Raw genomic sequence first — 24,632 nt, forward strand, 5'->3', positions numbered from 1 at the left:
AACGTCGCAAATGTATCTGTACACGACATTTGTGACACACACATACGTAAAATTGAGGAAAAGTTAACTATGATTTTTGCATGATTTCTGTATGAAACATTGTTTTCCTGTTAATTTCGCGCAAACGAATATTCGAAAGAAGATAAATGCGGAAATATTTGTGTACTAATAGTGTGTAGTTACTTAATGAGCTTTGATTGAATTTTGTATGAAAAGCGAACCACCTTAAGACAGGTTGGCACTGCCTGTTCTTGCTTCAGTTTAAATTTTACTCCAAAGACACGGACTAAAGAGTATGTGAAAAAAAACCGGAAAAGTCGAGTCGGACTCGCCCACCGAGGGTTCCGTACGTTTTAATATTTGTTGTTATGGCAGCAACAGAAATACATCATCTGTGAAAACTTCAACTGTCTAGCTTTCACGGTACATGAGATACTATACAGCCTGGTGATACAGAATGGAGTCTTAGTAATGGGGTCCCAATTTTTTTAGATACGGAACCCTAAAAAGAACAAGTACCATGAAATGACCTACTCTGTTCATCAAATGATCAAAATTTGTGATTATTTCAGGTGATAGCGGTACCGTAACGTATTGAATAGTATTATAACGTACGTAGTATGTAGTATTATAACGTATTGCTAGGCAGAGTGATGGCAAGTGGACCAAAATGTTGACGGATCGGTGGCCGCTTTCGGATGAAAGAAGCGCCTGGCGTCCGTTAGCTCGTTGGGTGGATGACATTCGGAAAATTGCGGGGCACTTTTGGATGAGACTAGCCCAGGACCGGGACAAGTGGCGTACACGAAGAGAGGCCTATGCTCAGCAGTGGGCGACTGAAGGCTAGAATGATGACGATGATGATGATGATGATGATGAACGTATTGAATAAGCTTACCTTATCGTTGGCGGGAGCTGATCTGAACCCTGTGTGGCACTGACACTGGTAGGAGCCAACTGTATTCACGCAGTTGGCATTTTGGGAGCATATCGACTAAAACAAAAACAAACATTTCATTTCTTATTTTATTATGTTGACTTTTGCTTGGTTTGAAATATGTATTTTTATCAAGAGATATAAATTTAAATTAATGATTTATATTTGCCACTCTAATGCGATGGCGAGTAATATGATATGTCTCGTCTTGGCACGACCGTGCCCCCAGATTATGTAAATAGTTTGTAAATAATGTATCAAGTATAATATAGGTTAAAACAGAACATAATTTGCATGCCAAGATTATTGGCGAAATGTGCTGAACTCGCAAAATTGCATGTTACCACCAAATTTCTGTACCTACCACATTTCTAGCAAATAAATTTCAAATTTCTATTTCTAACATACGATTAAGTAAGTACCTACAACATGACACCTGGTAGATCACCTATAAGTAAATGGTAGATCCTACGGCTGAAGAGTCAAGGGAAAATTGAAATGCCAGGATTGCTGGTCCAAGAATACATTCGTGGTTGAAAAACCTTGTGACTAGTTCAGTTCTAGCAGTCGTCGTATTTGAAACTTCGCTAGAATAAGAACTATATCCTCCTCAGGCCCAAGGTCCTACCTGTAGTACTTAATCATTTCGATGAAATTTCAACCATAATGGAATAAGAATAGAGTTGCAATTGTTTTGTTTCGTTCAACTTTGAAATAAAACATACTCGACTCTATTCCCTGCATTGTAAGTTCAAATTTCAGTGGCAAATTTTGGATTTTTCATTTGTATGGCTGGGCCTTAGGAGGATATAGTATTTTGCAAACTCAATGGGTACGCTGCTGGTAGGTGTCATTTTCAATATAATTTTGTCAGATTTGTACATGGAGATCACCTGTCAGCCTACCCAACCAGTTTGAAAAATTCTATAAAAGAAGAAGGTAGATCACCAGATTGGTTACGTACCTGGTTACCAGCTAACGCACACTCGTCGACATCGGCACACTCATGGTCGCCAACCAGTCTGTGCCCTTTAGGACAACTGCACTGGTAACCGCCTGGCAGATTGGTTACGTACCTGGTTACCAGCTAAAGCACACTCGTCTACATCAGCACACTCATGGTCGCCAGCAAGTCTGTGTCCTTTAGGACAACTGCACTGGTAACCTCCTGGCAGATTGGTTACGTACCTGGTTACCAGCTAAAGCACACTCGTCGACATCAGCACACTCATGGTCGCCAGCCAGTCTGTGCCCTTTGGGGCAACTGCACTGGTAGCCGCCTGGCAGATTGGTGCAGTACTGCATTGGTCCACACTTCGCCTCTCCAGTGGCGCATTCATTAACATCTGGAAATAATCAAGTGTTTATTAAAATTATTATATTATTATTGGCCATTCATTCACGTCAATTGATCGATTGGTGTAAAAACATCTACGACGTTTTTTCTCTTCTTCTTGTCGTATCATCATAGCAGAGTGATCTCATTTTAGAGAAAATTGCCGTCTCGGTGGTGTGAGATCTATTTATTCTTTGACCACTCATTTATTTATCAATGTGTAATTTATTAATTCTGTTCTAGGCCACATGGTATCCTACGCTTACATTTCATTTCTATAACAATAATACATTGTGTTAGAAAACTTATGAACTAATTACATACTTATAATCTAATTAAACGAAGTAAAAGATGGGACATGTCAGCAAATAAGTAAATAAGTTTTCAATAATTAAATTAAACAATTAAATAACAGGTGAAAAGTACTAATAAAATAATATAATATAATGTCAAATATAAAATGTTATAAAATCATACCTTACAATAGTTACAGTGAAATAAATATTTGATAACATGTCAATCAAAAAAAACTCTATAAATAAAATTTATTAAAACAGATAATAAATAACAAAATAAATTAATTATAAATCTAGCCCTAAATTAGCCTGAGGCATTGTTCCCAGGATGCTGGCCGCGTTCCCCCTCTGCACAGCGAGGCTGAGTTTTTGTGCAAAAAACGGGGCAGCTCGTAGGTCGCCAGACACCCAGACCAGTTTGGTAGAAATTTCTTTGACTAGTTTTTTGGTGTCTGACGACCAAGGACCGAGAGTTTCAATTGCAAGTGCCGCAAATACGTAATTCGGTTGCAAAAATGCGTATTTGCGACACTTGGTAATTTGGGCGTCGTCTGCTGCCGTCCCCGGCCTCCTGGCAGAGCCCAGGACGTGGGATGGGGCCAATGTATCAACACATGTTACATCCCACGCCAAGGGCCGCCCCAGGAACCAAGGTACGAGCGAGCAGCCGTCGGGCCTTTTGCCATCCGCCGCAGATAGACCTACTGGCTCCAGGGTTGCTGGTATGGAAGCGGTACCGAGTGCTCTGCGGATTAGGTCGTTTAGGGCTGTGTGTCTATAAAATCGGCCGGCGCTTGATTGACAGTGGAGTCCGTGGTGCCCATAAGCGTCAACATGGCTTCCACAGCGGGAGCAAGCATGTGGCTCGCAGGCTTTCAAACCAAGCCTGAGGCATACGGCTATTACGCGCAGTGACGCCGGGTCTAAAAGGGAACCAATGTTCCGCGACGGCAAGACGCGCAGCCAATGCCCTGACTCGGGTTCCGATACTGCGAGCAGTCTAGCACGGTCGCGGGGGTTCAAATTATTGTCCAAAAGGGATTTATGGGTTGTTTTTATTTTTATGAGGTCCCAGGATGCTTGGCTGGCTTTTTCGGTAGGTGGGCTCTCGCCGGGATTTTCAGCACTCCAAGTTGACTCTGCATCTGCCAAGCTCGCCACTACCACACCCGTGGGATTGGTGACATTAAGAATGCCACAGATGAGATGAGCGACGCTGTGGACAGATGAGAGAAAAGCGGGGAGAGCCAGATCGCCCGTAGAGCGGATACCCAGGCCACCATAATTAATAGGCAAAGTAGCCTGGGACCAGCTTTGAGGGCTGAAAGAGACATTTAGAATTTTACAAACCGAATTTTTTAATATGTTGTCAATGGATGACGTGAGATGCGAGAATTTCCAAACAGGACTGCAACGTAAAATGTATAAGAATTTTGGAAAAAATAAACACAGGCGTAAGATGTAAATAGCAATATGGGCGTTAATTTTGTATAATAAATCTGAACAGTTGTGAAAGTTGTCTAATTTTGAATTTATTGCTATAGGGATAGCGTCTTCGAAAATAGGGGCACCAAGTAATACGAGGGAGTCTCGTGTAACGAAGGTGAAATTGGGTGCGACAGAGTTGAGACTTAGGGTTAAAGCAGCCCGGGCACTAGCTGAAAGCTTGTCTGAGATAAAAACCTCACACTTATTGAAGTTAAGTGTGAGGCCAATTTCAGCGAACTGCCTTGAGATTATATTTAGGTCGTTTAATACAGAAGAAGCCGTCCCTGCAAGTGTCCCGTCATCCAAATACCATACATTTAGTTCAGATTTTAGCTGAGTGATGATCGGGTGAATTGCGAGGCTAAAGATGACGGGCCCGAGCGGATCTCCCTGCTGACACCCGATACATGAGGCAATTTCTTTTTCACCAAACATTAATTTAGACGGATTACCGTAGCATTGGTTTAGGTATTCAAAAATTTCCGGAATTTCTTTTTGAATTTCGTCTAAAAGAGTGCTTCGGTCGATAGAATTAAAAGCGTTTCTAACATCAACTTTTACCATAATTTCGAAATTGGAGTTTTCCAGGAAAGTTCGTGTGGCGTGCACTGCGGCCTCACAACCGCCTCTGACACCGAAACCAAGTTGTTTGGGCTTGAATTTGTCTGTTAGGCGGTCGTGAAACTCGCGGCAACACAATTTGGAGGCTAGTCGCCGTAGAGTGCTTCCCACCGCTATCGGACGAATGCCACCGTCTTTTTTTCTTAAGGCTATCAGGTTAGCGCCGTATAAGATGGGAGTAATTTCGCTGCAGATTTTGCCTGAAAGCATTAGATTTATCAATGCGGTCAGCTCTTTGAGGAGGGTTTCTCCGGCATCTCCCATTAGCGGGCTGGTCAGGTCCTTGAGGTGCTGCGGGGTTATGCCATCAAGGCCACCGGCCGAACCATTGGGGAAAGAGCTGATCGCATGTAATGTTGCACGATCCGTAACTTGCAGTGGTTGCGGAGAGATTTGAGGCTGCACGGGAAGTTGTACTGGTGTGGTTGAAATCGGATGCTTTTCTTTGAGAGAGGAGAACACTTCGTCGGAACGGGTGGCCAATGTGTCATTAGAAAATAGAAGTTTTGTGGCTCCTCTTATGTTACCGTCGGAAACCTTATTTTCTATTGTCTTAATTTTATAGTTTATGTGGGTATTGCAAATATTTAAGATTGAAGATTCCGCGGAATCTACGGGAAAGTCAGGGTGGAGTATATTATCTTTGATAATAGCTGATAAAGTGCGATTGGATTGGTCTTTAGGGATATGAATATTTTTGTAAGTAAAAGTTAGTAAGGCTTCCCATGCGGGTACATTATTATTAGACACCACCTTGGCCACGCATTCCGTGAGGCTCCGCGCTACAGCAACCCTAGCGCCTTTAGGTATACGTTTAGCTAGTTTAGTGTGAGCTTTTAGTACTGCTAGCCGAGAACATAAATCTGCAGAGGGAGCCGCAGTGTTGGGAACAGAGGCCCCAGAAATGTCGACATGGGAGGAGTCGGTCGGGGGTAGGTCTATCCGAGGAACATGTTTCTTGGATAGATGGATCTTGAGTCCGTGGGCACCCTTGTAGGGTTTTTGGTCTTGACATATAGGGCATTCCGTGAGCTGGGTCGAGGCTGAATACATTACCACAAAACGGTAAACATCACAAAATTATAGGCACGTAAGTAGAAAATATAAGTAAATGTTGACATTTTGACACAATAATATCCTTTGTTTATAATAGATATCAGTCACTGAGATGTCACTTTTCAGGAATATTTTTCGGGCGGAACGATTTGGTGTTATTATTCGTAGCAGAAAGACACCAAAAGCATGGCAAAACTTCTTTCACTTGCCGTTTTTCCCGTGCAGATGGTATTTACATCAATACAATTCGTAATAAATTTGAATTGAAAATATTATATTTTGCTTGTACCTACAGTTGACGGGACTTTTTTTCAAAAAAAAAACAAATACTTAACTAAAAAACAAAGAAAACTTGATTCAATTAAATAATATACGGTGTACATGTCAGAATTAAATAGATTCATTATTGTATTGGAAAAACTCTTCAACTGAATAAAAACATTTAGCTAGCAAAAACGACCTTAATTTATTTTTAAATGTAGTTGGGTTACAAACCGCTTTGAGTTCTGTGGGTAGCCTATTAAAAACTTTGATAGCCTGGTATCTAGCACAGTACTCAGTGACTTTTAGTCTTGGTGTAAAGGGACGGTTCAGGTTTTTTGTTCTTGTTGCCAGTCTTATCGCCCGAGCGTCTACAGTTTCACTACTTGCCAGAAATTTTACTAAGTCCGTGCATAGTATCATAATATAAAGGCATGGTACAGTTAGAATGTCTAATTTGGCGAAGAAGTCTTTACATGAAACCCACTGGGGTATACGCACCATTATTCTTATTGCCCGCTTTTGAATGATGAAAGCTCTTTTTATATTATAACTATACGTTGCCCCCCAGAATTTAATGCTGTATCTGAGTTTTGAGTCAACTAAAGCGTAATATACAGTTTTCAATCGATCTATTCCGATGATATCTCTTAAATTTCTCAGTGCAAAGCAGGCAGAACTAATTGTGTTTTCAATTTGATTCAATTCCTGTTTCCAGTTAAGAAAAGAATCAATTTCTACCCCTAAAAACCTGACAACCTCAACGGATCGTAGAGTGTTATCGTCAAAGGCTAGTTCTAGGATGTCCTTATTTTTTCGATCACTCTTAAACTGGACGATACTTGTTTTTTCTGTATTTAATTTTAAATTATTATCTCCAAACCACTTATGGAAAACTGAAAGAGCCGTTTTAATATTATTTTTTAGTTCGACTTCATTACTTGCACTAATAATAGCATTTGTGTCGTCGGCAAATATCACCACGTTTAAATTATTTTGGGAGTTCTGTACGTATTTTATGACGTCATTTATAAATATGATAAAGAGAATAGGGCCTAAAATAGATCCTTGAGGGACCCCTCTAGTAATTGTGGTCATTTTTGACTTGAAGACTTTGTCTTGTCCCTCATCCACGTTTCTAATTTCTACATACTGTTTCCTGTTCTGCAAATAATTTCTAAGTATTTGAAGATTTTTCCCCCTCACTCCGTAGTATTCTAACTTTCTTAAAAGAATTGTATGGTCTACTGTATCGAAGGCGGAGCTCAAATCTAGGAAGAGACCCGCTACTTTCATTCCATTGTTGAGGTACTGTGCTACGTCGCTAAGTAAAGTATCTATTGCATCTGTAGTGCCAATATTTCTTTGGTATCCGAATTGTCTAGGATTTATTACATTGTGTATATTTAGGTGTGTACTGAGCCTTTTTTTGATCACTTTCTCGAACAATTTTGACATAACCGGCAATAAAGAAATCGGTCGGTAGAGTCTGGCTAGCCAAAAATTGTTGACAGATATTTCGTTGTTGTATCACCAATTGTCTATGATTTAAAAAAAAAGCTAAAAGTCAGTTGTCAATTGATGTCATTCATTCAAATTGTTTATAAATTGTTTGCGGTTTATAAGGGGTTTATTTTAAATAAAATTAATAATTTCTATACTGAGCGTGGTTCGGCAACTATTATTTAAGCTCGTAAATAATTACGACAGTGTGCGAAGTCGATGTGTAGCGTTGTATAACGAAAAACTGCAATGTTTACAACTCCTAACCAAACGTAAACAAATTTGGAGGTTGGTGCTCTATAAATATTTTGATACTTTAAGTACTAGTTCTAACATTTGCCTATTACTTTGATTAAGTAAGTGAATTTATTAATGCCTGAATCTCATAAATAGGACAAGTGTATAAAGAAACGGATAAACTAAAAGTTCTGAAAAATATCTATAAAATATTAATATTTGAACGTAAACATATGTGTTTGTCGTTGACTGTACTTTAAATTGTGGTAGAAATTATGTGAGCTGACTTTGAGTGCACGTAAACGTTTATTTAACTTATTTCATTAGGTACCTTACTTGAGCACATAATATCAAAAATATTGTCTAGTATCAAAACTATAATTCCTACTACACAAAGTGTGACCAGTCCAAGATTTTTTGAATTTCCCGCCAAATCTTTAGGTAAAATTTCAGTAGCCAGACTCTAGTTTTTTGGATCATTCTTAGCATTTTTTTTATGTACTGGGAGAATTTTTGCTACTTTGAGTTGATCAGGAAAGCTGCCTAGTTCATAGCATTTATTAAAGAAGTGTGCTAATGGGCCCGCTAGTAAATCAATATTGTCCTTGTAAATTGTAATCCCACCAAAAACATTCTGTAAAAAACTAGCCAAGTCTCGATGGAGCTGCTTGTTTATCTCTAAAAAGTAATGAAATCTAGACAAAGTCGTGCCAAGTCTAAGGTTCCTTACTGCGATTTCTTTATTATTATAGTTAATGTTGTGTGACTTGGCCGTTGAAGGGTACACAAGGGTACTAAACCAGGTGCTCCATGACACCATTGCACCAATCTGTCGCCAGAACCGCTACCCATTGACGATGGAAAATTGCCACTTGGAAAACGTTGATTCAATAACCAGTCAATTGTAGGCTTGATAAAGCTGCGTATTTCAATAATACTTATGTATGGGCGAGCCTGAAACAAACACTTCTTTTTGGTGCAATGGCAGATTGGTGCAATGGTGTCATGGAGCACCTGGTTTTGTACCCTTGTGTACCCTTCAACGGCCAAGTCACACAACATTAACTATAATAATAAAGAAATCGCAGTAAGGAACCTTAGACTTGGCACGACTTTGTCTAGATTTCATTACTTTTTAGAGATAAACAAGCAGCTCCATCGAGACTTCGCTAGTTTTTTACAGAATGTTTTTGGTGGGATTTCACTTCTTTTTGTAGAAACGTGGTCATATTGATTTATTTTATTAGATTTTCTTATTTAACACATTTTTTTTCTTTTTAGGAGTAGTTTTTTTATTATTACAAATCTTTCTTTTCTTTTTTTCCGGTTCTGATTCTTGTACAGTAGCAACAGTTTTTCGTATTGCCCATTCATTAAATCTAATAATTAAATAATAATCAGTAATCCGTCACTAATCATCATATAATGACTTGGCAATCGCACATAATGCTTTACTCGTACCGTACTCGTAAATATGTGTAATGCTCAAACTGCAATTAGCGCTAGCGTTATGTTCAATTAGAATTATTTTTAATAGGTGACGATGATCCTTTTGTCATTATGCAGCCGTGCGATGGCCAAGTCATTATACGTATTACAAATTAAAGATATCTTATTGATACGGTTTTAACACCCCCTGGCACTGATTAAAATAACCGACTTGGTTTCACATTACATCTCAAAACTTTTTTGTAGTAAAAGCGTTGCGAGACTTGCACCTTTTTACATGTAATGTTTTTGATGGGATCTCATCTCTTTTTGTAGGCAGTTCTTCTTTTCGGGTACTCATACCCATACTATGTATACACATATCATAACTAAACATATCTTCATTCATACTCACATCGTACATCGTAGTGTACCTTTACTTTACTTTACCTACTATTTGTAGGAACTGCAACAGTAACTTAGTAATATCATATATTTATATGGGATTACAAACTTACTTATGCAGTTCTTAGATCTTTAAAACGTGACTGATATTGCAATATTTTTAGGTTTTCCCTTTATATGGCCATTAAACCCTAACTCTGTACCAAATTTCAGCTCTCTGAGTTTATGGGAAGTACTAGTTCTATTCTGATGATCATGAGTGAGTTTCATAAATGCGAAACTTTGCTTTCGCTTAACGTCGGAACTAAATGACCTATAGACTTGAAATTTTGGATTTTAAGTATGTGATTATAGCTTACTGGATGACCAAAATTTCTGCGTTCTGGTCTTATCCAGAGGTTCTCAAATAGGGGCCTGAAAATGCGGCGAAATGGTTCCAGTAAAGGATGGTACGGCAGTGTTTGCTTCGCGCTCGACTTGGCGGGGGCACTGCCGTGCCCCCCGATCGGCATTTCATCATGGCCACAAGATTTTTTATTTTTCATGGAAGTAACAAGGCTTTCAATTTCTTTAGGTGTTACAGCCCACCACTTCATTTCATTGTAACTTGTTTCTATATTACTCTCTATCATGTCAAGTGCATTGCTACAGTCACCTACATCAGCGCTCTTGCCGTGATCAAACTTGCTCGAAAAAATATCTGCAACTTCCATTGAGTTGTCTGTATCTCTCACCGTTCCTGATTGGTTCTAAAGGTGACAGTCCATTTCCAATGACAGCTGCATTACTGTTAATTTTACTATGGAAATTGACAATGACCGCGACGCGTTCAGTACCGGTAGTGCAGCCGCGGTTAGAAATGGAATGTTACCATAAAACTCACCTTCGCAAATATTGTCCATTCCGAGCCTGTAGCCCCATTGGCACTCGACCTTCCGCCGGTTACCCAGGTCAGTCACTATGGGCTTCACGTACTTCGTACCCTTATTTGCTGGAGGATCCAACTCAATTGGAGGTTGATATTCTGAAAACATTGAAATAGGAAAACTATTTATGGTCTTTATCTTTAGGTATTTAAAAAGAGTAAACAAAATCTAGCCTCAAATCGCTTCTTGAGCCCCATATTTAACTTCTCATTCCATAAATAACGATACTTTTGCCTAAATTGTTAAACTGAAAGTACCTCTACCCTCAAGAAATACTATAAAAATGTATATTTAGTCATGTTTAAAAAAAACACATGCGAAATGCATGTCTCGTATTCGAAATGAAAAGTAGAATGTTTAATTCGGGTGCCAGACATCATTTCAGTCTCGGACAATTGGCCTCGGCAGAAATGAGTACGTTTCATCCCTTGGTTAGCAATCTATTATATACGCTTTCAAGACTCGCAACCGAAGAAACTAAGTGTTTGTATTTTTTTATTCACCTGGCTCATTCCCGTACCCGTGCGGGAAGCCATGCACGTTCCTGGCAGGTACGCATCGGTGGCGCGTCGCGTCCAGCACCCAGTTCGGGGGACAGTCGCACCGGTAGCCGCCCTCGGTGTTCACGCAAATCTCCACGGCTGCACAATTAGCCTGGCCGTTCACGCACTCGTTCACATCTTGAACAAATATTATTAGGATTACGGAGTTGAAAGATAGCAGGAAGCGCTGGTGGCCTAGCGGTAAGCGTGCGACTTTCAATCCGGAGATCGCGGGTTCAAACCCCGGCTCGTACCAATGAGTTTCTCGGAACTTATGTACGAAAATATTTACCAGTTGCTTTTCGGTGAAGGAAAATATCGTGAAGAAACCAAACTAATCCGAATAAGGTCTAGTTTCCCCTCTGGGTCGGAAGGTCAGATGGCAGTCGCTTTCGTATAGACTAGTGCCTACGTCAAAATGCCGGGACAACGAGAGGAAAAAGAAGAAGAAGCAAAGTTACCTTCGCACTGGTCCGTGGTAGGATTAAGATGGTAGCCCACGTCACAACGAATCCGGGGTCGGAATGGCCGTGGCAACTTACGACGGGAACCCCAATAATCATCTGTGAAATAAGTTCAATATACTTACAATTAGAAAGAACATTTTAAATTTGCCTTTTTTAGCATTCAGCTTATTACCAAAGTGTTGTGAGGATGATTAGTACAGTGAACTGCGAAATTGCATGGAGAAATAATGAATGAATTCAACGATGAAGCCGCCATGCACTTTTGCAACTGTTGGTAAGTAGAAGTACTAGTGCAGCGTCGAGCACTAGTACTTCTACCTTACGTAGCAAGTACTAATAAATTTTCTGTAGTAAATAAATTAGTAAGTGTCAATCAATGTGATATGTATATGTCAGTCTCTTTGTGTCAGTCACTCTGAAGGCTACGGCCTTGAGTCACGGTTCTGCTTCGTGAATAATACTTTGAACCATGAACCAAAGCCATGAACCTCATTCAACTTACTTAGTTGGATAATTCATAAGATTAAGGATAATTCCAAAAGACGAAGATAGAAGACTGTTCTTACACTTTGGTGTGGTAGCTTTAGTAGGAGCCACAGTCGTGCTCTGAGTAGTAGCTGGCGTTGGTGGAGTAGTGACTGGTGTGGTGGTAGGCATGGGGCCACACATGCCGGTGATCAGGTCTCTTCTGTAACCCTCATTGCAATCACATACGTAGGCCCCCATGGTGTTACGGCAGGTCTCGAAGCTGGTGCAGATATGACGATTGGTGGCGCATTCGTCAATATCTGGAGGTCAGGTAAGTAAAGATTAAAGACTATGTGACAAGAGAAGATGAGGAAAAATGTGTAATGTGAAACTTAATGAAAGCAATAATTTGAATTGCTGACTTCGAAATATTAACTCGTAACAATTATTTTCGAATAATGACTTTACTGTCTCATAGACATCGAGCTTTTTCATTAATATTATCATTTAATTATAATAGATTAAATCCTCCAAACTTTGCTGTATTGTTGGAAAAGAACGATGACAGTTTGAACCTCTCCCATTGCTGATCGAATAAATCCAAATGATCCAATTTAATCAGAAAGCTATCAAAATACGACAACGATTTTAATTTATATTTTTTGTTTTTTGTTTGTTTTCTAAAAGTCTAATTTTAGACGATACAGACACGTTACTTGTGACTTACCAAAACAAGCTCCAAAAGAATCCAACTCAAACCCAATCTGGCACTGAATGGGCTTCGCATTGATCTTCGTCCACTCCCCTTCAGGCAAATTCTGTGTATCGACAAACACTGAACCATCCTGTCTCCTCTCAGCCGCTACCGTCGCCGTTTCCTCATCTTTCTTATTAACAAATACTATTTTAGGACTATTTGGTGGTATCCTAACTTCTGGAGGTAAAGGAACTGGTGGTTCAACTAGCTCAGGTTGCCGTGGTTCACTTGGCCTTTCTTCAGGTTTGGGAGGTTCTGGAAGTATTTCTTCTTTAGTCTCTGATTTCTCTGGTTCTTGGCTAGTTTCGTAATAGGTAGATGTTGTGGGTAATGGTCCGAAGTTGAAGTCTCTCGTGTCTGGGTCCTTGTCCGTGAAGACGAAGTTGTCTTCAGGGCGCTCTGATCTATTTTCTGGGGTTGTTGATGAGGTTGTGGGTGGAGAAGGAGTGGTTGGTATAGTTTCTAGTTTAGGGGTGGATGGTTCTGGTCTTGCACTGCTCGTTTCTGGTAGAGTCGCGTTGATTTCTTCATCGTCGCTGTAAACAAGTTTTTTTAGTCACAAACTCAGAATACAACCGTTGTGGGGTGTGGGTGTTATGTATTCTACGGCAAGTGGTATGAAGAGGTTGTGACTAGTTACTAATTACTCGTGGAATTATTCGAGTAGTGTTGACATCAAATTATATATTGGATTAAATATAAAACGATTTGGTACTCACGAATCGTAATAATATTCATAATCCGGGTTGAGCGTAGTGGTGGTAGTGCTGGGTAAGACCCGGGAGCACCGGAATGACCCAGGGATGTTCATACACTTGAAGTTGGGCCCGAGCCGCTGGCAGTCGTCCTGGCCGAGCGCGCACTCGTTTATATCTGGGAAAAAAAAAGAACACTTATTGTCTTTTGTCGTCAAAAGGCTGCAACTGAGGGATGCACTTGTAGTGTGGTGGCGTTGGCACGTGGGCAGAGGTCGGAGTATAGTAAGGGAGTCGGAGAGAAACAAGCGTGTGCTATATATGAAGTATATTGGAAAAGTGAAATGAGTACATCAAAATTCGCTAGCCGAAATTAATTACAGCGCCACCTATGAACTGCCTATGGAACTACGTACACTTATTGGATGCGTATCATATCGATTATCGATAAGCCGGCGCTGTTAACTTTGTTCGCAAGTTAACAATAGGCAAGTAATGTTGCTGAACATTTAGGATGTTTACCTTCGCATTGTCCCGTGGAATGTTGAAGGATGTAGCCTGTACCACAGGATGTGATACGGATGCATAGATAAGATCCCACTGTGTTGTCGCAGCGCTGCGACTGAGGCACGCAGTCGTGGCTTTCAGTCGCACATTCGTTTACATCTGAAACAGAAATAACGTTAATCAGGACAGGACCAACTGTGAAGAAAGGACAACGCTTTCAGAAAAATCAAGAATTTCTCAAATCTGTCCCGCCATCTTCGATAAGACGTACATACATAAAAAAAACAAAGATCCTGATGAAATGAAAATCTCCTTCTTCGAAATCTAGAATTAGGTAAAAAATACAGTTATCTGATGTAACAGAGGCACAGGAATCTAAACCTTATCTCACTAACTTAAGGTTTACATTGTTCTCACCAACGCATGCTCCAGTCAGCAAATCAGCTTCGAAGCCCTGCTTGCATCTGCACTCGTGACTCCCATTGGTGTTGTGACAGGTTTGGTACTGGTCGCATAGATGGGTGCCTTCCAAACATTCGTCGATATCTGAAAAAGAAACATATCCTGCTGAGTACAGTCGCCATCATATATATCGGAGCGGCCAAGGCCAAATATCTGAGCATGCCTCTATTGTCAGGGCGTTAGAGTGCTTGTTCAGATATTGTGAACACCTCGGCCGCTGCGATATATCTGATGGCGACTGTACACTCGATGCCAAGGAAACTATTGTTCAACGCTCGGGCAACGCTCCATAGCGAACGAAACGCAACTGTCACTGTCGCCACCAGTGTGGAAGAGTGATAGAGAGATGACTACGATATGCTATAGGGCGTTATGGATTAGCACGTTGGCTACATACCCTGATCTGGTGAATGCGTCGCTAGCATGACGTTTGTGATCCGCTCGCATATTGCTGTACAGATCTTTAAGACAATTTGTATAATTTCGTCTCCACTAAATTTATCATCACATCAGAGGAAAAGCAGAACTTTTTTTTTATTTATCATGATGTTAAACCGGCCGTGTTAACTAAGATTTAAACATTACCTTCGCAAATACTAGTTCCTCTTCTTAGTCGCATACCATCGGGACATTGATTTCTGAAGGACAAACATAAAATTAAAATAGCAAACAACTCCAAGAACACCATTTTCACATGGAGTCCAAATGCTCAGACTAATTCAGTGAAGGAGCTAGGAACATTTAACTACTCACTTTTTCCTGTCGCGTTTCTGTTGGCATGTGTACTGTCCTAATAGATTAGTACACGTCAAATCTCCGCAGAGCTCCTCGTCTTCGCATTCGTTGATATCTGCAGCAGAATAGGTAAATTCTTTTAAATCGAATCATGTTTTAAGCTGATCAAGGTCAAGAAATCTTTCGCTTTCGTTTCAAGAAATGAGGTTCAAGAAGGATCGTTAGATCTTTTACGAGTAAGTATAGCAAAGATTGACAGGCTTTAAAAAATAAACGCAAGAAAGATGCAGAAGGAAAACACCTTAGTCTAAATAATAATGAAGAAGGCAGAAAACTGATCACAATTGGCTAATAGGAAGCGTGAGTGAAAAAGATTGATAAAGAAGAATTTTGAAGATAACCTTCACACATGTTCGTCCTAGGGTTAATCTTGAACCCTGGCGGGCAGTATTTGGAAGCTTGGTCCTGGCAATAGAAAGAGCCGTGGGTGTTGATGCAGAACTGAGAGAGATGGTTGCAATCGTCCTTGTGTTCTGCACACTCGTCCACGTCTGAAAGAGAAAAAAAAATCATATCAGCCATCGATTATTTTCTTTTAGTGAGCAATAAACGTTGTCAGATTTAAATACCAATACAAATTATAGACGGGGCATATTGATTGCAGAAATGAGAGGAAGAAAGGTTTTGGATGCAGCGACCGCGACCCTAAGGACGCAGCAAGATTATATCCCCAATATAGTGATACTCAATTTTAATCATTTCAGCCTTTATGTTCAGTATATAGGCGTTGGTCTGCGTTACTAGTGCATTCTCGGGATTAGTTGCCAAGCAGACCCCAGGCTCCCATGAGCCGTGGCAAAAGTCAGGACAACGCGAGGAAGGCGATGATAGACATTCGTCTGAAATGAATACTTATGCTAAATCTTAGTTAAGTAGAGGATATTTCTTAGTTAAAAGGATGATCATGACTCCTACCATCACACTCCTCATTCATGCCAGTCTTGAATCCAGTAGGACACCTCTCTTCAACCACCCTGGGTCTGTTGGCCAGGTTAGCCGGGTCTCCCGACACGCCGTCGCACTTGTACCCCCCTATCGTGTTCTCGCAGAGGTACGATGGGCAGGGGGGATTCGGAAGGAGGCATTCGTTAACGTCTGGAAAAAAGAGACGGTTATCTTTTATCAACCAATAGACGCGTGATGTGGTGAATGGAAAAATTCACACTTAAAATTGCGATTATGGGACACCGACGACCCGCCGCTTTATCTACTGAATGAAGTTTACACGGCACGGCAAATATTTCTACGATATCCTTGATTATTTTTACACGGCAAAAGGCGCCTGAGGATATCTACCATACCCAAACTCAAATACAAATCTTTATTTGTAAAATATACTCGAATGGAACTAGAAGCGAATCATAAATAAAAGTGATTTCTAGCGATTGGAAAATAGTTCAACTTTTACAGAGATTATCATTTAATTAACTCAACTGTCATCTCTTCTCCCATATGTTGCATTAAGTTTTGTTTTGCTTTATTTTATATTTTTTATGTGTATTTAAATTGGTTGCCCTGAAAACCAGCGCCATGGCTAAGGACATTAGTCATCGGCATATGCTGAGTGGCATCCATTTTGGTGTCTTGTACTAGAATAAGATGTATTATAGGTTAAGCATGTATTTCAACACCGAATAAACCATTTCTATTCTATTTCTATTCAAGTACGACATTACTCACCATCACGGACCGGTAAATGTGCATTCAGTGACCAAAAGATTTTTCTGGTAGAGCTTCTTTTATAGCATTTATATCCAATGATCTATACTATCTATAGCCATCGGATATAATCAGGACTCACCATCACAAGCGAAGTTAACCAGATTCCTGGTAAACCCTGGAGGGCACTGCCCCTTCTCAGCAGCATGGTTCTTCACCGGAATACACTTGTAGGACCCGTGGACGTTGTAGCACTTCGTGCCGGGCAGGCACACGGGCGGGTCGTGCGTGCACTCGTCTATATCTGGAATAAAGATTGATATGTTATTAACTCAAAGGATGTATTGGCACAGTTCGTAATAGCTACCACGTTAGTGGCAAACGCGCTGGCGGGCTGTATGTCTGATGAAAAGCGGTCAGCCTATGGACTCCTACAATACCAGAATCAAAATGCGCGTCAAATGCGCGTTCCTTAAAAAAATTATACGCATTTTTTTAAAACTCCATACTAAATCCCTCGGGACAGTTTCGACGCGGAAAGAAATTCCTCTGAAACCCTACTGTGCGTGACCACTTAGATTTCAGGGTATGATGACGAGCGCCTAGCCGACGGTGCGGTGGGAGAAAACGGTCGTGAGCCCACGATTGATATGATTATATTGATTATCATTAATTATCCAACAAGACTTCTGACGACAACCCATAATATAGTTGGTCCAAAAAAGTCTGCAGCGGATTTGATAGCCCACGCAGTGCAAGTGTCATTTAAACGTCATAATTTTATAGAAGTTTGACGTTTAAAATAACACTTTCACTGCGTGGGCTATCAAATCCGCTGCAGACTATTCATGGTCTGACTCTAGAAAGATGTCTCGAAACCTATACCTACATACATGTAACCAATTATAATTAATAAATAAATGGACAAATGCGGCTCGGGACTGCGCGTCGCGCCGCACGGCGCGCAAATTTAATAATATTGCTTTGCCGCCCGAGGGGATAATAGAAGTATATACCTAACACACTCAACCCAAACCAGTTTGGCAATAACCTTTTTGGGACACGCCTCCCGGGATACAACAAAAATAAAACAAAAAAAAAAGTAACAACAAACTATACCTTGACAACTCTTCCCGTCAGCCATCAGCTCGTACCCCCGTTTGCACGAGCACTGGACATCGGCTCCGCCGTTATCGTAGCACTTATGCTGACATGGGTTACGGGGCTTGCAGCGGTTTTTCGTCACCTGGAAATATTTTAAAATTTTAGTCAGACATGAGCTTGAAGTGGCAGTGGGCGGGGCACCGGGGTGAGTGGCGACCACGTACCGGAAGGCGCAGCGTGGGTAGACCCTCCACAAGGTGGACTGATGACCTGGAAAAGGTCGCGGGAGTCCGCTGGATGCCGGTGGTGCAAGACCGGTCATTGTGGCACTCTTTGGGGGAGGCCTATGTCCAGCGGTGGACGTCCTCTGGCTGATATGATGATGATGAGGTTGTATCTTGCTACACTGGCCTTTAGACCCGGTACCGGAATGAAGCGTTTCTTCAGGATATCTCTAGCCAAGAGACAAGACAGTTCTTTGTCCGTTGCGTACAAATAGCCATAGATACATTTGATGTGCCTCTCCCCCGCAAAAATTGGCAAACTTTTTTGTAGAGAAAATGACAGACAAGGCCGTCTCCAGTTACTGCTCTAAGTACGAACTGAGTCATGAGTTTGTATCCTGCGTTACACTCTGCACTTGTATAAGCCTAGTACTAGTGAGTATTATATTCTTTGCCTAGTACAGTCATCAGCAATAGTATCTTACACAACTAGGGCCGCAAAAATATGTGACACGTTCTTATTTGGAGCGCAATAAGAGCGCGAGCGCGATGTACTTCTAGATGACTTCTAGATAAGAGAGAAACAACATACCTCTTTACAGTTCTTTCCATCAGGCATGAGCTTGTACCCTGGGTTACACTCGCATTTGTATGACCCTGGTACTGGGATGCAGTGGTGCGCGCAGAGTTCGTTCGGAGCGTATTCTTCACATAGCGAGGACACCTCTGGACAACACAATTGAAACCATTACTCATCATCAGCAGCACAAAGCTTGTACGCCAAACTTTAGGAATTATTCAAGAATGGGAAATTCTATAATCCTTTTTTTCCCATGAATGCTTCTCATTGTCAGCTATCAATGCTAAGATTTATGATTTAATGTGTAATAAAATAAATAACATAAAAAGACATGTAATGACAGAAAACTTCAGAAACATTTTGCCCGCTGTTTTCGACCAATCCGCAGCACGAGTATCTCTATAGCCTATGGCAGTCCTGGTATTAATGTAGGTAATCCCATAAATAATGTAGGTAATCAAAAAATAAAGTATTATAATTATTATTATACTTTTTGCTCTACCCTATGCTCACTGATGATTGATGTTTAACTGTCACCTTCACAGTAGTTAGGTATTAAAATTTGTTTACCAAATTTAGGTTAAAGTGTGTAATATTTTATTTACTTAAGTGGTCCAGTGGACTCCACCCTATTAGACTACGAGTGGTGAGTCCTAATTTACGTACCTTTCGACGAAGGTATAGCAGGGTACACATGATGCGCAGGCTTCCCCGCGGTGGTGTGGTTCAAAGGTTCTATGTGCAACTTCTTGTTGTGGTCGACGGTTTTCTGAAAGTATACAAAATATCTATATGTTTGTATGTCTATATGTTTTTCTTAGCCCGTTACAGTGTCCCACTGCTGGGCAAAGGTTTCTCCCCTTGATCTCCAGAATTCCCGGTGGTTGCGCTATTTCCGGCCAGTTGCTAGTGAAGGTATCTAAGTCATCCCGCCATCTCCGTCTGGACCTGCCACGTCATCCTCTCTGCGCTCCTTTTGCGGCATCCATTTGGTGGCTATACTAGCCCACCTATCCGGATCCCTATTCTAAATGTGTTTGTTGCAAAATTCCAACATCCGTTGGTAATCGATCACTTATTGCTACCAACAGCTTTCGTAAGCACCTTCGATAAGAGCATAGTCAAGTCAACATGGGAAAGTTACATAGGCTTATTGTTAAACATATATTACCACACAACACTGCTTAAACGCATCTCCAGAAAGCAGTTGGTCCTGGCTATCTCCTTCTGGTGCTGTGCAGGAGTTTCCACTGCCAGCAGCTTCTACCCCTTTCTTGCACTCATTACAGCATGACTAGGAAAGAGATAGAATATCATTTAGATTATCTGATAATGGACACCGAAGTTGGCTATAGGAACAACTATAGGAGTGATAGAGACCGTGAAAAGTCTGCAGCGATTTTGATAGCCCACGCAGTGCAAGTGTCATTTTAAATGTCAAACTTCTATGAAATGATTATGACGTGTAAATAACACATGCACTGCGTGGGCTATCAAAATGGCTGCAGACTTTTCTTGGTGTAACTCTAGGTATGCAATGTGTTCCACCGTAGCGTCGAAACTACTGAGCCGATTTTGTTAAATGAATTGTCGATTTATTTGTCGGTGATACGGGATACAAGATAAAATTAAGTCGACCGGTCTGGCCTAGTGGGTAGTGACCTTGCCTGTGAAGCCGATGGTCCTGGGTTCAAATCCCAGTAAGGGCATTTAATTGTGTGATGAACACAAATATTTGTTCCAGATAGTTTGTTGTAGCATCGTTAGCAGACGTTTCTGCTTGTTAAAAATTTGAAATTAAAATTTGTTTCAGAGTCATGGATGTTTTCTATTTATGTATGTATCTATATAAATATGTATATCACCTAGCAGCCATAGAACCAGCTTTGCTTAGTTTGGGGCTACGTTGATCTGTGTAAGATGTCCCCTGATATTTATTTATTTATATGTAAAGATAGGGGGTTTATTTTCCAAGTATGCATTACAATGCGCTTATGAAAGTCAAATAAAGCTACGCTGGATCTAACTCTATAGGGTTGCAGATGCATTGAGCAGTGGTATACCACTGCTCGAGATGATTTAAATCCCTCCTCAATTGAAGGAGGGTATCCCAATATTGGGACCAGCAAGAAACTTGGCGAGACTATTTTATCACTTTTATCAGCCATTAAAGAGGGGATTCTGTATAGGTACGAAATAAATCCTTCAACGTTTAAGTTGTTCTATTAATACTTGTTTATACCGAGATAATGAAACATTTACGTTGCTATACTACAGAATAAGGATGTTGACACTGACATAATTTACCACTATAATCTAAACAATCTCATAATATTGTCAACACAAACCGCTCACAGCAAAATGCCTTATCATTATAAAACAACTAGCTTTTTCCCGCGACTTCATCTGCGTGGAATTAGTGACAGCAGCTATAAATTAGGTATAGCGCCTGGATAATGCTATTAGCAATCATTCAATTCGCGCATTGCTTACTTCAATTATTAGGCAATTCATTACCTCTTTCAATTCCACCCCTCCTTTACACTCTCTTCAGGGATGATTTCCGACATAAATACTATCCTATGTCCTTCCCCGGGACTCAAACTATTCTATACCAAATTTCAACTAAATCGGTTCAGCAGCTTAAGCGTGAAGAGGTACTGATAGACACACTTTGGCCTTTATAATATTAGTATGGATGTGTCGTTTAAACCGTTTCTTATATCATTATAAAATGTCCTATCTTAATAGAACAATTATTTTCTTAAGCCCTTTCTTACATTAGAACGTTATCTAGTGATAAGCATTACTAATTACCTAGTTTCGTGTTTAGTTAACCGATACTGCAATGCGAGAATGTTAGGTAATTGGGTTAATATAATTAGGTAACTCTAATTTCAATTTCATGCCGAGATATAAGTCTATGACGGGACGGCATGGGAAAACACAATGGATCGACCAAGCAATCGCCAAATATATCTGTCTCATTTTGTTACTGGTCGCATTTTTCAATCGATTCTCGGGAAAATTTATAAGCAGGCACGATCATTAGGTACTCATGGACTTTTTTCGACTTCGACTTTATTTAAAAAAATATCTCAAAATGGCGGAGTTATAGGGGTTTGCAATGTCACGTTATAGGGCTCATAGAGTTCATATTTAAATATGCATCCTCAGTGCGTATACCGCTTTACATGCATATTGAATTACATAGTTTGAAAAATCAGTTGCTTCGCTCATCGCGGCATGTCGTGCTAAAACGGTCAAAGTCCGGGCCAAGGCTTCTGATACTTGGTTTTCTATGACGTTGACGAGTTACGGACTTTCTATACAAAACTTAAGTATCAGACGGCTCGACCCAGTCGGCCCGGACCTGGACCGTTGTAGTGTGAATCATTCTTACATCGCCTCAAGGATGACTCACGTTAGACCGGACCGTGTCCGGGCCGGAGCTTCCGGCGCTTACATTTCTATGACATGACAGGATTGACAGGCGATCACGTGATGCTTTCCATAGAAAACGGTGCGCCGGAAGCTCCGGGTCCAACACAGCCCGGTCTAACGTGAGTCATCCTTTACCTGTGCCGTTTCTATGGTCCCGTCGCAATTTTGCGTGCTAGTTGCAATATCGACACCTGTGTCGCACTCTTTCTTCTTCCTGAAAGTAGCAAAATTATGGTTAAAAATAAAATTCATTGACATCCATCACGCGTTTACCATGTAATGGCTCCTCTACACGATGGCCCAGCGCTGAACCAGCAAGATAGCCATGCGATGGATATGGCTTCTCTACACGATGCAGCGCAATGGCCATGCGATGATTGAGAGCACGCATTATGGAATAGGCCACGTGTATACGTACCCACCATCGCTAGCCCACTAATTTTGATTTGCGTACGAAAAATCGACACAGTGGCTATCCCATCGCCATTCCGCCGCACCATGAGCCATCCGACACCACTACCAGTATGATGGCCCGTCATGGAGCCACAAAACCGATGCTATTATTCCCCTCTAAAACGGGTAGGTAATGACGTCTTTTTAACGTCCATCTTACCTACATCTTGTTTTTAATTTAACTGGTTTTGTACCTATGATGACGTAAATAAATGTATTTTCTTTCTTTCTTCTAATGATTGAATGAACGGGAATGGTTAAAAATGAATAATCACTCACTGGAAATACTGCTTACAGCAAGCGTCCATGGCATAAAGGCATAGCGGCCCTAAATCCCGTGCCACAGCCGGCGGAGCTGATGATGAGCAGTCCTCTGACGTATGCTGTCTGGCGTAGGACGTGCCCTGGTCGCAGCATAGTTTCGATATTCTCGGGATATCGTCCACGAATCCTGGGAAATAAACATACCGATGTAGATGATTATTTGATAAGTACCTAAGCGAATGTTTTGTCGTCTTATATTAGTAATTTCTATGGATATTTTTCCTTGGGAAAACTAAAATGTTGCATATCAGTCATCATATGAAAAAGAACATTGAGATGGATTTATTTTGACGTTACGTCACTAGTTAATTTCTCATACTAATTCTAGTATACTAGACTATACTAGAGTCAGTCCATGAAAAGTCTGCAGTGGATTTGATAGCCCTCGCAGTACACGTGTTATTTTAAACGTCAAACTTCTATGAAATTATGACGTATAAATGACACTTGCACTGCGTGGGCTATCAAATCCGCTGCAGACTTTTCATGGTCCGACTCTATCTATGTTTAATAAGTAATAAGTCTTATCCCTCTCTTCTCTTCATTTATAGTTTATTTTTAAATTTAGTTCTTAATATTTTATAGTTTTTAATTTTTACTTAAGATTTTATTATTTTTATTTATTTTTCTTCTTAAGTTAGGTTAATTATAATATGAATATAAAAGTAAAATATAAAAACACTTACAAAACAATAAAAAAAAATTATAAACACATTATAGAAAACCTAACCTAGGGTGCCGCCGGCAGCGGGGCAGGGCCCAAGCTGCCGGTGGTCAGGGCCGCAGAGAGAGGAACCGGCGGACTATCCGCGCCGTGTCCAAGATCACCGCCTTCTGCATCTGACCCTTGATCCAACCACCTAGCGAGAGTCTCTCTAGTTGTTGGTCGAGACTCTTCGCTATGAGACCGTTCGCTGACACGACTATAGGAACAATGATCGTCGAGTCAACATCCCACATGGCGGTTATCTCGTGAGCTAAGTCTAGGTACTTGCTGGACTTGTCCTTCTCGGCCTTAGAATTTATTTATTGTTATTTATTGTATAACTATAAACTTGTTATTATAGAGTCCTCGTTATATTTCAATTATATTAAATACACATCTAGGTACTTTATATCAAAAAGTTGTACTGTTGTATTTGACAGCTTATTAGAGTCTGTTCGGAAAGAGTCTCTTCTCTTTCCAAATAGACTCTATAGTGTTTTATGCAAAAGTGCAAGTAGATAAAATAATAAAGCAATATTTCAAGGAGTCTCTTAGTTCGAGTATCAGTTGTTTCGATATCGATTGTCATCTTAAATATGCCTGCACCCTGCCAATAGTTAACTTCACCGCAAACCACAAGGCGATTATACTGAATAAACAAACATGCATCAATGTCGCATTTCTGGGTCAGTGGAATGGGGGCAGATTCTTGGGAGGAAACTTGCACCCACGCGATGTTGCAGCATGTTTATGGGGAAATTATCCTTGTTCGCTATAATGATCGGGCCCATTCGTATTATCTTCAGATTCCGATTTGCTTTAGGAAGATAGCAAATTATCATCCATAATCTTTGACAAGATGTTTGACTTATCATTTTATTTTAGCCTACCTAATTAAAACATATTTAATAGTGGGAAATTGTGTATATTAGGTAATATATACACTAACTT

At 40.5% G+C, this 24,632-nt stretch overlaps 2 protein-coding genes across 2 annotated transcripts in view; both read right to left on the reverse strand.

The window, feature by feature from the left end:
- Positions 1 to 24,632, reverse strand: part of LOC134675421 (sodium- and chloride-dependent GABA transporter 1) — a 341,033-nt gene that overhangs the window by 272,504 nt on the left and 43,897 nt on the right. The window lies entirely within an intron of this gene.
- LOC134675461 (fibrillin-1-like) overlaps positions 1 to 24,632 on the reverse strand; it is a 55,928-nt gene that overhangs the window by 23,672 nt on the left and 7,624 nt on the right. The window contains exons 2-22 of the mRNA XM_063533730.1: positions 22,931 to 23,102; positions 22,334 to 22,412; positions 19,926 to 20,048; positions 19,421 to 19,523; positions 18,767 to 18,900; positions 17,966 to 18,092; positions 16,989 to 17,150; positions 16,103 to 16,282; positions 15,529 to 15,678; positions 15,146 to 15,242; positions 14,978 to 15,030; positions 14,348 to 14,476; positions 13,946 to 14,089; positions 13,448 to 13,601; positions 12,699 to 13,264; positions 12,070 to 12,291; positions 11,498 to 11,599; positions 10,998 to 11,174; positions 10,452 to 10,592; positions 2,126 to 2,283; positions 899 to 994 (exon numbers count right to left, since the gene is read on the reverse strand). Coding sequence (XP_063389800.1) covers positions 899 to 994; positions 2,126 to 2,283; positions 10,452 to 10,592; positions 10,998 to 11,174; positions 11,498 to 11,599; positions 12,070 to 12,291; positions 12,699 to 13,264; positions 13,448 to 13,601; positions 13,946 to 14,089; positions 14,348 to 14,476; positions 14,978 to 15,030; positions 15,146 to 15,242; positions 15,529 to 15,678; positions 16,103 to 16,282; positions 16,989 to 17,150; positions 17,966 to 18,092; positions 18,767 to 18,900; positions 19,421 to 19,523; positions 19,926 to 20,048; positions 22,334 to 22,412; positions 22,931 to 23,102 — 3,269 coding nt within the window. The remainder of the gene's footprint in view (positions 1 to 898; positions 995 to 2,125; positions 2,284 to 10,451; positions 10,593 to 10,997; positions 11,175 to 11,497; positions 11,600 to 12,069; positions 12,292 to 12,698; positions 13,265 to 13,447; positions 13,602 to 13,945; positions 14,090 to 14,347; positions 14,477 to 14,977; positions 15,031 to 15,145; positions 15,243 to 15,528; positions 15,679 to 16,102; positions 16,283 to 16,988; positions 17,151 to 17,965; positions 18,093 to 18,766; positions 18,901 to 19,420; positions 19,524 to 19,925; positions 20,049 to 22,333; positions 22,413 to 22,930; positions 23,103 to 24,632) is intronic.

This window comes from Cydia fagiglandana, chromosome 22 (genome assembly GCF_963556715.1).
Source record: "Cydia fagiglandana chromosome 22, ilCydFagi1.1, whole genome shotgun sequence".
Classification (NCBI taxonomy): Eukaryota; Metazoa; Arthropoda; class Insecta; order Lepidoptera; family Tortricidae; genus Cydia; species Cydia fagiglandana.